The sequence below is a fragment of the Ciona robusta genome, chromosome 3 (genome assembly GCF_009617815.1).
Source record: "Ciona robusta chromosome 3, ASM961781v2".
In the NCBI taxonomy this organism is placed as follows: Eukaryota; Metazoa; Chordata; class Ascidiacea; order Phlebobranchia; family Cionidae; genus Ciona; species Ciona robusta.
Window position 1 is genome coordinate 2,342,988 of NC_143237.1, and position 13,271 is coordinate 2,356,258.

The window sequence follows — 13,271 nt, forward strand, 5'->3', positions numbered from 1 at the left end:
GCGTGATCAGTAGCGAGGGATTAGCAGAAAGCAACGTTACCATAAACTTGCCTAAAGGAAAGCGTGTATAGGCAATTGCAGCATTGAGTACTTTTATGTGAACGAAGCAGGAGGAGTTTAGTACGCGCTGTTTACGATTGTAGAAGCGATTTTATTGCTTGTTATGCATAGTATACGATTTGTTACGTTAATTCTGTTTAAAATATTTATAAATTACGTCAGACATTGTTGGATTATGACGTAATAATCTTTGTTTGTTCTTTAGAATATTTAGACAATTAGAAAAATTTAATTAATGCAGCAGGTAAATTTAAACCGAAACCGTCAAATCTCAGATTCTGGAGCATTTCCGTAGCTGAGAACTGCCGATTAGTTCAGTAAGGGCAATTATAGCCCTGGTGTGCTGGTGGTAGAATCCACGCACAGATAAAGGAAAAGATGGCGGAAGTCACTGACCCGCGGTAAGTGTGCAAATCATTTCTACTGCAATTGATTACAGGGAAACCTTTCGGTCGACACACTTTTGCTGAAAATTTCGAGTATAGCAATACCACTATTTAAAAAACGCATATTTCGAGTTCTTTCACGCGTATTGTTTTTATTGACGTATAATAATAAAGGACAGCACTAATTTATTCATATTTCTACTTTATATTTTAGATGGGATTACCTTCAGTCAAAAACGCTGAAGACATTAAACTTGAAACAAGACAAATGGGTAAAGATGTTAGTCCAAGAAGAGTCCAAAATATTAATTCAAGAATTTCTTGACAAGACTGACGTTTTCTGCCTTTTAATTTATCTCACCGGTGCGGGCCAACTCTCTCCGAGTTATTCATATCCCACCTCTATAAAGCAAAAAGGTGAATTTAACTATAAATGATTTTTCGGGGTTAAACAAAATTTGAAAGCATTTCTAAAAATTTAGAAACTGTAGCGTTTTATCGTACGTAATCACTTTTATACAATCTGATTTACGTTTACTTTATTTTACCGTCATTTTTAAATGTATATTTTCGTTTCCCTCAAGGAACCTACTTCGTGAAAAAAGAGAAAGTTGGCATCACGAAAGATAACGTTCGTTCAAAGTTGATAGTTGGAGATATTTCTCAAATTCCACTCGACCATATGTCACCACTTGTAGACGAGGTAGAATAACCTTTTTTGCTGGCTTATTATAGTGTTACTGTTGTCCAGAAGTTAAACGCTTAAAATAGTTGTCAGACGCACGTACCGCAACGGCAGATAAAGTTAGAAACGCTATATTGTCCACATTTCAACAAAGTCAACTTTTATATTTAGTGTACAGGTGGCCCTTGTTTAATTCGTATATAAATCCAATTATCTGTTTAAAACAGTACCATTTTCGATTTGTCGTAACTTATATTTGCCCCAATGACGTCAAACTCAAACAAATTGCCCATGCAGTTTCTATCACACTTACTTTCGAACGATGGCAACCACCAACGGTGGCCTGCAGTTGTGTCTGATGACGTACTACGTCACGTGCACAAACTGAAGAGCAAGGTTTATGTTGTGGCTGGTCACGTGAAGGGGAAAACCCTTCTACCGCTACCTGTTGGTTCGGAAAAAGTCGACGATGCGAAGGCAGAAGAAAGGAGGTAGGTGGAATTATGTGGGGAAACCCCCCTCGAAAATCCCTCTATTATTTCGTAGAAAAGAATATGAAATGTGTCTTATTTATTCACGTGTAGACAAGTAGACAACAACTGTCGTTATAAAATATTTACATATGCAAGGCCATATTTAGAATTTTTTAAGAGAGGGGTTCCCTGAATACACCCTTGCATAGTTGCACGTGTGACATGTGTGTTATGTTTTATACACCTCGTCCTCATGCCTACATACAAACTACCACATTGGCCTCATAAATATATAACTTGTAAGTGAATAATTTTGGGTTGAGTTTTTGGTTGAATTTATTAGTAACTATCTGCTATGTTACCAGGGCACTTCTACACGCTATCGAGACTGTTGTTATTGACTGGAGTCACCAAGTACGTGATGTGCTTAAGCAAGAATCAGCACAACCACTTTTGGAAGGAAAAAATCCTGGCCCCAGTGTGGAGATAGATTTCTGGAACGCAAAGTGTGCAAATTTAGAATGCATCTACAACCAGGTAAAATGAAACTATGGGGTTACTAACTTTAATAAACTCCGCGAATTTGACTCGATATGGTATTCATAGAGTTGGGTGTAACGTGTTTCTTTCGCTTGTCCCCACACACGAGGATATATAAGTTTATTACATTGAAATTCTTTCATTTATGTTTTTAGCTTAAGACTCCAAAAGTAAAGAAGATGGCAGCCATCTTGGAACTTTCTCACAGCAGTTACTATCCTGCGTTACGTGACATCTTTACTGAAGTGGTTGCTGGTAAGAAATTGTCATACTAGTTCATTTGACTTTGGCGCATCAACATTCTACTAACTTGTTTTTTTAATTTATACTAATATGAAATACACCCACTTACTGACTGTGTGTGACTGTTTGTCTGTTTTGGCGCTAGTGGTACTCAAAGTTTTTTTTAGGTGTGCACGCATACCCATGCTAGGTGTCCATGCTCTATCTCATTGTCCACTTTTGTCATGTTTTCCAATGACTACATTATGATGGGATACCTCACAATATTTTAAAGTAAAATCATACACTGATCATTTACATATATATCATAGCACTACGTGAAGCAAGGGACATCCAAATGTATTTAAAACCTCTTCGTTCTTTTTTGGATGATTTTGAACAAGTTGACTTTTCAGAGGTATGCCACTATTCCCACTCTATCAAATTGTTAAAAAACCTGTTTTATTCTACCATGCACTGTTTGGTAACTAATACTCTAAACTGCATTGAGTTTGAGCCTTGGGGGTCTAGCAGCCATGCTTTTATATGACCTTGTTTTGAAATAAATTTACGCATACTTTTTTTAATGATTGTTATTTTGTCGCGAACTATATTTTTTCATGGTTTTATTTAATTTGATCTTTGCTACTGTATTCAAACAGTTAAAACAATTTATGTTATAATGATGGATAGAATGTCAAATTACGCATGTTTGCACTCATTATTTTCTAGGCCATACCCAAGCTAGCTCCATTGATGCATGTCGTCTGCCTTATATGGTCACAATCTAAATATTACAACACACCAGTAAGGATTATTGTTCTTCTAAGGGAAATGTGCAACTTTCTCATTGAAATGGTAAAGTATATTTCTGTTTGTAACTGGCGCTACTAATAATAATTAATACCTCTTTATTTGAAGAATTTTAACATTTGCATTTATGTATTAAAGTTAAAACAAATGTTTATTTTGATGACTGTTTCTTGTTGCTAAGTCTCTTCTCTTCGTTGTCTTTTAATCTAATGTTTCGAAGAGGCAAATAAAATATATGTTTTTTTATTTACAATTAGATTATTTGACAGTAAAATCATGAGTTTTAAATCATTCTAGACTTGCAACTATTTATCACCTGAAGATATATTGAAAGGAGAGTTAGATGAATCTGTTGAACGAGTTAAAGTAGCTTTGGAAGTATTGCATGCATTCCGTGCAAGCTTTGATAAACATAAGGCCACCCTTGACACTTTCTTTGAGGTTTGTGGTTTAATTTTCTTCAAATTTCATTTGAGCAGTTAACATTTTTGTTCTGTAAACACTGCCAAGTTGTTTTATTGTGTTTGTATAGTGCTAAACAGTACACAGATTAATAGATTATAAATAAATGAATATAACTTACTTCAACATGGGGTCAGAAAACGACAGTCGTTACAACAGGGGTGGTGTGTTTTTATACACACTTGCATGTTGCACCTTACCAAAGTATACTAATACAGTGATACCATTGGCGACGTTTGTATTCTTGGTCAAGATAATTAAAGGACATTGTTCCAACCCAGTGGTCAAAGCAGCTCCCCTGGTCGCACAAAGGACTTAAATAAGCAAATCTGGCCGGAATCACAGGTCCTTACCTCACCCATAAAGAATAACAAAAATAATAATAGTCCCCTGGGTGAAACAGATCCACTCTGATATATACAAGTATCTTCAGTTAATTATCATTTATGTATTTTCTTCAGGACAAATCAAAAGTGAAGCATTGGAGTTTTGCCCCTGAGTTGGTGTTTTCCAGGATGGATAACTTCATTAACAGACTTGATATAGTAATGGTAAGATAATATGATGCTAGTGTTTGTGTTTTAACAGACAGTTTTGATGTTTATTACTTTTATGCATATTTTTATGGAAATCTGGTTAATTTGGGTTTCAAGGTAGTTTTAAAATTATTTTAATGAATTTGTTATTTGTTATATGGTCAAAACAGTTATATTGTTTTTAGTACAGTTATAAATTATGCAAACTTGACTCTACCTAATGTATAAATTTCTTCTTTAATATTTTTTTTTTAATTTTAGGAGTTTTTCGTACGAAGCCAAGAGTTTATGAAACTTGAAAAGATTGAGTTTGGTGGAGTGAAGGGCAGAGTGCTCAGCCAACTTGTGCTTAATATATTTGAAGCTTTCCAGGAGTTGTACAAAGTATTTGAGCTAAGGACGTACAACCCCCTTGACCCTGAGGATCCAGTAAGTATAGCTCGTTACACTTTACTTCAGCGGAATATGAAAGTAGCTTGCCGGCCTATAGCCCAGAGGTTACGAGTACGAGTCTTGACGCTGCTACCAGTGTGGTTCGTCTTTTGACTAGAGTTTAACTTAACGGCAATTGTCTAACCCAGTGTTCACTTATAGGTTGTCTAAATTGTTAGCCATACGTTAAAAGTATGAAAAATCAAAAAGGATTATATTTGTTATACTGACTATCATTGCCCCATTGGGTAAGAATGAATATGTATCCTTCAATTATTTATTCAACTATATTTTATAATGTTCATTTTGATCCCTCCAGGCATTTGAAGATGATTTTGATTCATTCACAAAGAACCTATCTGACTTAGAGAGGCAACTTGCCAACATTATCTGCCAAGGTTTTGATGATTGTTCAGGAATGGCTTCTATTTGTAAGGTGTGTGGAGAAAAAGATTGAAAAATATTTGTTAAAAATTTTAGTAAAAATTTATTGTTTTGCGCGACTGTTTTTGTTCCGTATGAAAAAGGTAGCTGTATTCTTCAGTTTTTGGGCATTTTATACCACCTGTCGGTATCTTTATACATAAGTGACACTTTATCAATTGAAATTAGCATGACCGAATTGCTGTAATAGTACCACGCTCATTTAAGAAATTTACAATCCAATTCTAATCTGTAGTCCATGGATACTAAGTGCTTAAACTTAAAATATGTTTTTTCTTAAATAAGTATGCTTTTTTACACAACATTTTTCAATTCCAATCTTTTTCAAATTTCAACCATATTTATGTCTTAAAATTCTAGATGTTGAACATCTTTGGAAGTTTACTTGAGAGGCCGATCATCAAAGCAGATTTCGACCACAAGTATCCTATACTGCTTCGTCTTTTCAACACAAGTCTTGATAAGATCAAGCAAGTATTCGATGAACATGTCATTGCTACAGCTAACCAAGTAAGTTAAAAGCTCCAGTCACTGGGGGCTTATTTGGGAGATTAGAAAGTCTGGCCCCTCTTTTTGTGAAAATAGGACATGAAATACCCATGCTTCATTGCATTGCACTTATGGTTTTTTCATTAGTCTGACATAGATATGTTTCAAATGGGGCCTCTTTCGTAACTCTCTTGATTTGCTCTTGCTTGAATCCCAGCTCCAATGACTTGTTGCTCTTTAGGACCGGACACTTATAAAATAGAAGTTGTATTTGTAATGTAATGCATTATTCTTATACCTAATTAGTCTTTGATATTTTATGTTTATTAAAACTCACCAACCCACCAGCTTATTGTAATAGGCCTTGAAAACTATGCAAGCTTTAGGCTAAAGCTGCAGAAAAGATCTTTAAATGGTAAATAGGGATTTTTCTAGCTGTCTGGCCAGAGGCCGAAAAGGGACTATATATTTTTTTACATTATGCCTGGTACTCTGGTAGCAAAAGTAACAGAATATAAATGTGTTTTCAGCCATGTGAAGATATCCCAAACCTATTGAAACCATGTGTGCATAAGAACCAACCCCCAGTAGCTGGTCAGTTAAAGTGGGCACAGGAACTCCATGAGAGGATTACATGGCCCATGGAACTACTACAACATATCAACCATCCGTAAGTTGAGAATTTAATTGGTGAAAAATAACAAAAAACCTTTCTTCTCCTTTTCGAGACAAACATAACTGCTTATATATATTACGATTTTCTTTATTTCAAACGTTTCAGTTTAAACAAATAGACTTATGATTTTCAGGTGTTTCCAATCAGCTGAATGTGATTTGGTTTTCCACAAACAGGAACAGATGGTTCGACTAATTAAACAGTAAGTTACTCTATTGATTTTAAATAGTTTTATATAGTTTTACAGGAGGATACAGCATAGGCATATTGTTGTGGGTATGTCAATGTCTGGGGTAAAATGTCACTGTAAATGTTAAACAGGAATGAAAATATGCATTTTACCAATCTCATCTAAAATTTTATTAAAAGTTTTAAAAAAAACCTGATTTAAAATAAAAAATCAAAAACAAGATAGACCCTAGCTTAAAAATCCACATTATCCACATACAGTTCACAACCATATTTTCTTCAGATATGAGATGAAAATATTTGAGCAGTGGACAAATGGTGTTGAAGAAGCTTGTAAATTTAACTTGGGCCAACCACTGTTAAAAAGAAATCCAGATTCTCATCTGATATCCGTCAACTTTGACCCACAGGTCATTTTTAATTTAAAAACTGTAATAACTAATGGTTTTGGGGGAATTATTTTGGTTCTATTTGAACAACAGACTAATGATGCCATTTTAGACAAAATATATATTTGACATATTATTCTAATGACTTGTAATATTATTCCAATGGTAATGAATCCGACCCTGATCTGATGTTCATATAGTTGACCGATTCTTGTATAGTAATGATACTAATGATCTAGTGCTACAAAAACGTAACCAACACAAATCATATTATTCCATTCTTGAACTTTATTTTTGGTTGTTACATGTTTCTTAGCACTTGATTTTATTTTTAAAACTATGTGCTTATTTATATGGTTTTAAAACTGTTCAAGCTGCAAAGTACTTTATAAACAAATTCACAGCAGCATCCTTTAACAAGCTGTTACAAGATTTTTTACACAAGTTTAAAACCAATAGCCATTTTCAGCTTTTAATTTTTTTGGCTAAATGTTATTTGATTTCAGGCAGTGTATATATTTTAAACCTAATATTTATTTGTTTAGCTTGTAGCAGTGCTGCGTGAGGTTCGCTACATGAAATACTTAAACCGTCTTGATATCCCTGATGTTGCAAACGAACTTTATGAAACTCATGAAATGTTTCGTAAATATTGTGCCAACCTTGATCTTACTGTGGCATGGTATAATGAGGTATGGTCACTACAATCTACTGCTGCCATTTATGCTTGTTTTCTAAACATAGTAGTAAGAAAATCATAAGAACAATCAGAATATTGTGCTTTGGGCTATATCCTATGGCTTAGTGGTTAGATTGCTTCTGCTTGTATCATAACTGAAGTATGGCGGGTTCAATGCTCGTCACTGCCACCATTACAGCATCTCACCCTTAGCAATACAATAACTGTCAAAGTATAGCGCTAATGGTTTCCCGGAATTGTCAGCTTAACCAGAAAAAACAATCTTCCAAACAGTTACATATGGAGTAGTAAATATTTGTCAGATGGGAGGTGTATGAAACACTTGTGTTATAACCACTGTCATTGTCCCGCCTTGCTAGGATAAATAAGTGCCTTTTATATGTATGTATATATATATAAAATTTTTTTCAGTAATTTTTCACTTATGTGTAGTGGACCAACTGAGTTAATCTCTACAAGTAGAAACTAGGTCATTTCAACATATTTGTCAAATTTTATTTAAATTTCCCAATTAACTTCCAGGTAAGAAACTCAGTGGTTGATGTTGAATACCCTCTGGTTGAAGGACAACTGGCAGAAATAGATAGTGTGTTGCAACAAGCTGAAACGGAGCTATGCTGGAAATCAGAAGGTAATGTAATAATGGTTTAGTTTAAGAAATTGTTACATGACTAGAGAGTACAGGGTTCAATGCTTGATACTGCTACTGTTGTGGGTTTATGTGTCTTTGAACAAGACATTTAACAATAATTGCTACGAGTGGTTAATAACGGGTTGTATTATTTATTATCTGCAAACACAAAGTGACATATGTGGTAAATTGTAAGTGGGCATGTGGTCTATAAAGCAGAATACCCATAACCCATGTTACAACTGGAGTTGTCAAACCTTGCCATTGAAAATTGGTGACACTCATTCATTCACCAGGTATATGGGAATACATTCAATCCACAAGAGACATGGTGAATGATCTACAGGTTCGTGTGCAGAAGACAAAGATGAACATTGAGAAGATAGATAAGATAATGAAGGTAAGTGGTTTTTAGGATACCATAACACTGTGGGTGTATTAATGTAAGTCATTATGAATATAACCCTGGGCTTTTTAATCCCTGTGTCAACACCGCAAAATGGATTCCATTTAAGTTAGTGGGGTTAACTACTACACAAAACACTGTAATTTGGAAAAAACAGTAAATTTTCTCACCAAACAGTTCTATTGGGTTTAGCCACCAAGCTTTTGTCTGATACTTTTATGGTTTTGTAAATGTAACTAGTGCCTTAATTGCTATATTAAATAAAGCACAACTTATACTTTGAACTTGAAACAATTTTTTATTATGTTGAAATTTTAAAATGTTTTTTTTCCAGACATGGAGTGAAACTCCGTTATTTGAGAGGAAACTTGGTAACGTAGCCGCCATCTTGAACTTGGAGGATCGGAAAGATCGGATCGCGAAGAGATACGCGACTATCGCTGCTGATGGTGAAGTTATTCATCAATGTGTGAAGGTGAATCATAATATATAGTGCGTGCATCGATGTGAAGTGTTTTTTACATTTTCCAAGGTGACATTGCTAAAAGATGCACATAGTTGTCAACCATAACCTTAAAATGTGGCGAAAACAACACACTTTGACTCTGCTTGTTTGTATAGACACCTAACAGCGTTATAAAAGCTATTTTAATCCTATAACTGGGAGTGATAACACCCCTGTTTCCAAAGTTGGGGTGACTCAAAAGTTTTATTAAAACTTACTAAAAAACAGAGTTTTATGCACCTTCTGTATATATATGTTCTAACTATTTTAACAATGGTATTTGTATTCTCAGGAAAATCTCGCTTTATTTAATGCTGATGAGAATAGTGAAGTATGGGAGGCATATATAAGTTACTTGGATGATATGGTCATTGATGGATTCTTTAACTGCATTTATTGCTCTCTTAATTATTTCATGGAAAACACAGACGTAAGGGAAAATTATGTTTTATATAAATTTCACTAAAAATGTTTTGTAGAAAGTAGTCTTTGGACACTAAACTAACTTCCAAAACCATCTTGTTGACACACTTGATTTGATTTGTGACAAGTTTTTACTGTTAAAGGAATAGTTATGATATTAACCAGTTCAGCCCCATGGTGGTGGTTAGTTGCTTGCATTGTAACCAAGAATACTGTGTTCAAAAATCAAAGCTGCTACCAATGGATGTATGTGTCTTTGGGCAGGTCACTTAACGGACCCTTCCCTTCTTTGTTTTTCTAGCTGCGCCAATAATATATATTGCCAAATGCGATTTATTTTAATGTTATTCCACATCACTATCCTTACAGCCTGATGTTCAACCTTTATTCATTGCTGAGCTTGAACTCCAATCACCAGACATGGTGTTCCGTCCTTCACTTATGGAAGGAGCACCGGATGGATTCCTCGCTCTTATTGAAGGACTTCTCGTTGATGTTTATAAGATGAGCACTCTGGTGCCTCGTGTGGCACCCCAGGTTGGCCAAGCAGATTACAAGGTTGGGGAGTTTTTCTTTGTTATTTTTTAAGTGATATGCTCTTTTCCACTAATCAAATGTAACTAGTTTTTAACTGTAACTAATTTGTCTGTTGTTTTGTTGTGATGTACTCTCTCTCTTTTTTTAAGCTTTACTACTATAAATAAAGAGACAAAGAACAGTTATTATCAATTTATTATTATTATTGGATGAAGACGATCGGAATTGTACGTAGACATTTTTTTTTCAAACATTCAAGATACGTATAAATATATACTACCTGGCAGAAATAGTATATATACATTGGTACATGTTTTATTTCACGAAATATATTTTACTCTTTCCCAATCTAACAACAGGCTGATATGGATGATATGGCAGAGCTTGCTGCTATGAGAGGTGACCTCACCACCCGTGTGCACGATGTTATGGACAAAGCAATTTCTTATTCACAAGGTTTCCTTGAGTATGGAAGTCTATGGACAGATGACCGCAGTGTAAGTTGTTGTGAATAAAAATTGAAAACTCTAGATTCTAATTGCATACTTGTGTTATGACTGATTTTTAGCGGACTATATTTATAACACATAAATAATATAGTATATAGGTGTGTTATTTTTAGCATATTATGTTGTAAGTTTGAGTTTTTAATGGCTTATTTTAAATAAGTTTTTACACAAGGATAACATAATGGGCAGAATTACTATGTTTAATATCTTGTTAAAATTACAGAATATTTTGTCACTTTGTTTTCATAATTTTCATACGATTTTGAAACTGCATTTAAATTAATTTTATAAAAAACTATTGGAATGTTTTTAAAAATGCTACATTAGCCCCTTAACAAATACAGATTTCTGGTACTGCATACCTCTCACTGTCGATGTGTAATATATATTTATATTCTAATGTTTTATTTATTATGGTATTTTTATCTACAGGAATTCATGAAGCAATTTTTAACATATGGTCACATACTAACTGCTGAGGAAGTTGAAATGCATGCAGATGAAGGGGTGCCTGAAACACCACCTACACTTACACAGTTTAAAGAACAAGTAAGTTCAAAAACAAAGTTACAAATGACATACAACATTTTGTACAAGATAACTCGAAAAGCGAAAACAAGTGTATGAAACAGAACAAAAATTATAACGAATTTTGTTGCTCCGTTGGCAGGGATAAATAAGCTTCATTCATTTATTTTATGATACTTATAACAGATTGATTCATATGAGAACTTATACCAAGTGATAAGCAACGTGACATCATCGCAAGTATTTGATAGTTGGTTCTTGGTTCAAATCAAACCATTCAAACAAGCATTGCTTAACACAGTGAAGAGATGGAGTTACATGTTTAAAGAGGCAAGAAATTGGTTTAAAATGAAAACTTATATTCTTTGTATAGAGTTATAAGCAATATTCAAAATGTTTTAACAATTATTTTAATTTTTTTAACATTGTAAAACTGCCTAACACAAGATTTAACCCAAAAAGTTAATTTTTTGTAAATAACTTTTAAAACAAAGGTCACATCATGTGTTTTAGCAGCCTAGTTTTTACTGCTGTTATATGCCTACACAAACTATATATTGCATTAATCAATAAGGATCCCTATGTTCACAAGTGTAATTTGATCTTAATTTTATCCATCTCAATCCAGAATTTACTAAGAATTTTAAAAATGCAATGCCTTACGGCCTGGTTATATTTTATATGTAATCCTTCCATTTCGTCATCAGCATTTGATCAACCATGTTGAAAACAGTCTCTCGGACTTGAAAGATTTCATCAAGCTGGCTGACCTTGGGTTGGGTAAGACGATAGAGGAAGGTGATTATGATGGCTTGGTGGAATGTATGGGCCATTTAATGGCTGTGCGTGATCGCGCTGATGCAACCGATGTTATGTTCGAACCTCTCAAACAAACTATTGAACTATTAAAGGTTAGATGGATGAGTGGTGTAGTTTGTGGTTTATTCTTGTGTGTAATTTTTGCACTGTGGCACGATGGTAAGTGTATGTCAGAGGTTACCGGCTCAATGCTTGACCGTGCTACCATTGGGTATGTGTCCTTTGGCAAGACACAACATTTTACTTTTATCTATAAGAAACACTTTACATACTCCACGTACTATAGTTTCAGAACCAATGTGTTGTTTGACATTATCCTTTTTTATGCACTTCTAACAGCTACATATAGTATAGATAAAAATAGAGGTTTCCCCTAATTGACCTAAGCAAAATTGTTAAAATAACCACTTTTTTACCTATTTTTCCTTAACTCTGACATGTAGAATAACATTTTTTTATTTATATGATTTAAAAAACTATTTTTTTTTTAGTTATACGATCAAGAAATGTCCGAGGACGTACATCTACAACTGCAAGAGTTACCAGAGCAATGGAATAATACTAAGAAGTTGTCAGTTACTGTTAAACAGGCTGTTGCTCCACTGCAGGTTAATATGGAACAATTAATTTGAATTTGTTTAAAATTTATTTTAATCCTCATGTTACTTTGCCTGTGTCATTATGCATACTGGGTATTTATGGGCCGGCTGTTTTTAGGTGGCGCTTAAGGGGCATATCTAGGAATTTAAAAGGGAGGGCTCCACCAGTCTTTGTTTAGAAAATATACACATAAAACATTATTCCCGCGCCCCCTCCTTTTATAAGCCCCCAGATGTATTTATGTATATTACACAGTGTTCATAACTTCACCCATTGCCAGGCAAACGAAGTCTCCATAATCCGTCGAAAATGCACCAGTTTTGATGTGAAGCAACATGAGTTTCGTGAAGTATTTCGTAAAGAACCCGTGTTTCGGTTCAACTGCCCTGACCCCTACCCCTGCCTTGATACGATGCAGGAAAATATTCTCACCCTCGAAACTGAGATGTTTTCTCTGCATGAATCTGCTGGCTTGTTTGAAGTTAATGTGCCAGATTATAAACAACTTAAGGTAAAAGTCTTACTGTTTAAATGTGTATGGCTGTTTAGTGTTTAAATAACTGTACCAACAGTGGTTCAGAAAGCATTTGGACTGTATTGTAGTTAAACTATTTTTTTGTATGCTTAAAAAATTAATTCAAATGTAATTTTTAAAAAATAGTGTCTTCTAAACTGTGCTTAATCTACACCTAATGTTTTCAATATGAAAAAGATTAAAGCAGTGACTTAAACCAATCAAGGTTATAGCAAGCCATATACAGGGTGTACTATCTTCTGTATAATGTATGGATAGCCATGACATAAGTGAAGTCTATAT

General features: G+C 34.3%; 1 protein-coding gene across 1 annotated transcript in view; it reads left to right on the top strand.

Annotated features, from left to right (window-relative positions):
* Window positions 1-251: 251 nt before the first annotated feature.
* The window catches only part of LOC149737637 (dynein beta chain, ciliary-like), a 52,145-nt gene continuing 39,125 nt past the window's right edge, over window positions 252-13,271 (top strand). Inside the window, exons 1-28 of the mRNA XM_089875429.1 lie at window positions 252-461; window positions 661-863; window positions 1,031-1,149; window positions 1,429-1,622; window positions 1,970-2,141; window positions 2,300-2,399; window positions 2,699-2,784; window positions 3,099-3,224; window positions 3,477-3,620; window positions 4,103-4,192; window positions 4,439-4,606; window positions 4,929-5,045; window positions 5,414-5,563; window positions 6,073-6,212; window positions 6,352-6,420; window positions 6,691-6,817; window positions 7,342-7,488; window positions 8,019-8,127; window positions 8,424-8,527; window positions 8,868-9,008; window positions 9,331-9,468; window positions 9,831-10,019; window positions 10,358-10,495; window positions 10,940-11,056; window positions 11,222-11,365; window positions 11,743-11,946; window positions 12,346-12,462; window positions 12,735-12,965. Coding sequence (XP_089731555.1) covers window positions 439-461; window positions 661-863; window positions 1,031-1,149; window positions 1,429-1,622; window positions 1,970-2,141; window positions 2,300-2,399; window positions 2,699-2,784; window positions 3,099-3,224; window positions 3,477-3,620; window positions 4,103-4,192; window positions 4,439-4,606; window positions 4,929-5,045; window positions 5,414-5,563; window positions 6,073-6,212; window positions 6,352-6,420; window positions 6,691-6,817; window positions 7,342-7,488; window positions 8,019-8,127; window positions 8,424-8,527; window positions 8,868-9,008; window positions 9,331-9,468; window positions 9,831-10,019; window positions 10,358-10,495; window positions 10,940-11,056; window positions 11,222-11,365; window positions 11,743-11,946; window positions 12,346-12,462; window positions 12,735-12,965 — 3,807 coding nt within the window. The 5' untranslated portion in view covers window positions 252-438. The remainder of the gene's footprint in view (window positions 462-660; window positions 864-1,030; window positions 1,150-1,428; window positions 1,623-1,969; window positions 2,142-2,299; window positions 2,400-2,698; window positions 2,785-3,098; window positions 3,225-3,476; window positions 3,621-4,102; window positions 4,193-4,438; window positions 4,607-4,928; window positions 5,046-5,413; window positions 5,564-6,072; window positions 6,213-6,351; window positions 6,421-6,690; window positions 6,818-7,341; window positions 7,489-8,018; window positions 8,128-8,423; window positions 8,528-8,867; window positions 9,009-9,330; window positions 9,469-9,830; window positions 10,020-10,357; window positions 10,496-10,939; window positions 11,057-11,221; window positions 11,366-11,742; window positions 11,947-12,345; window positions 12,463-12,734; window positions 12,966-13,271) is intronic.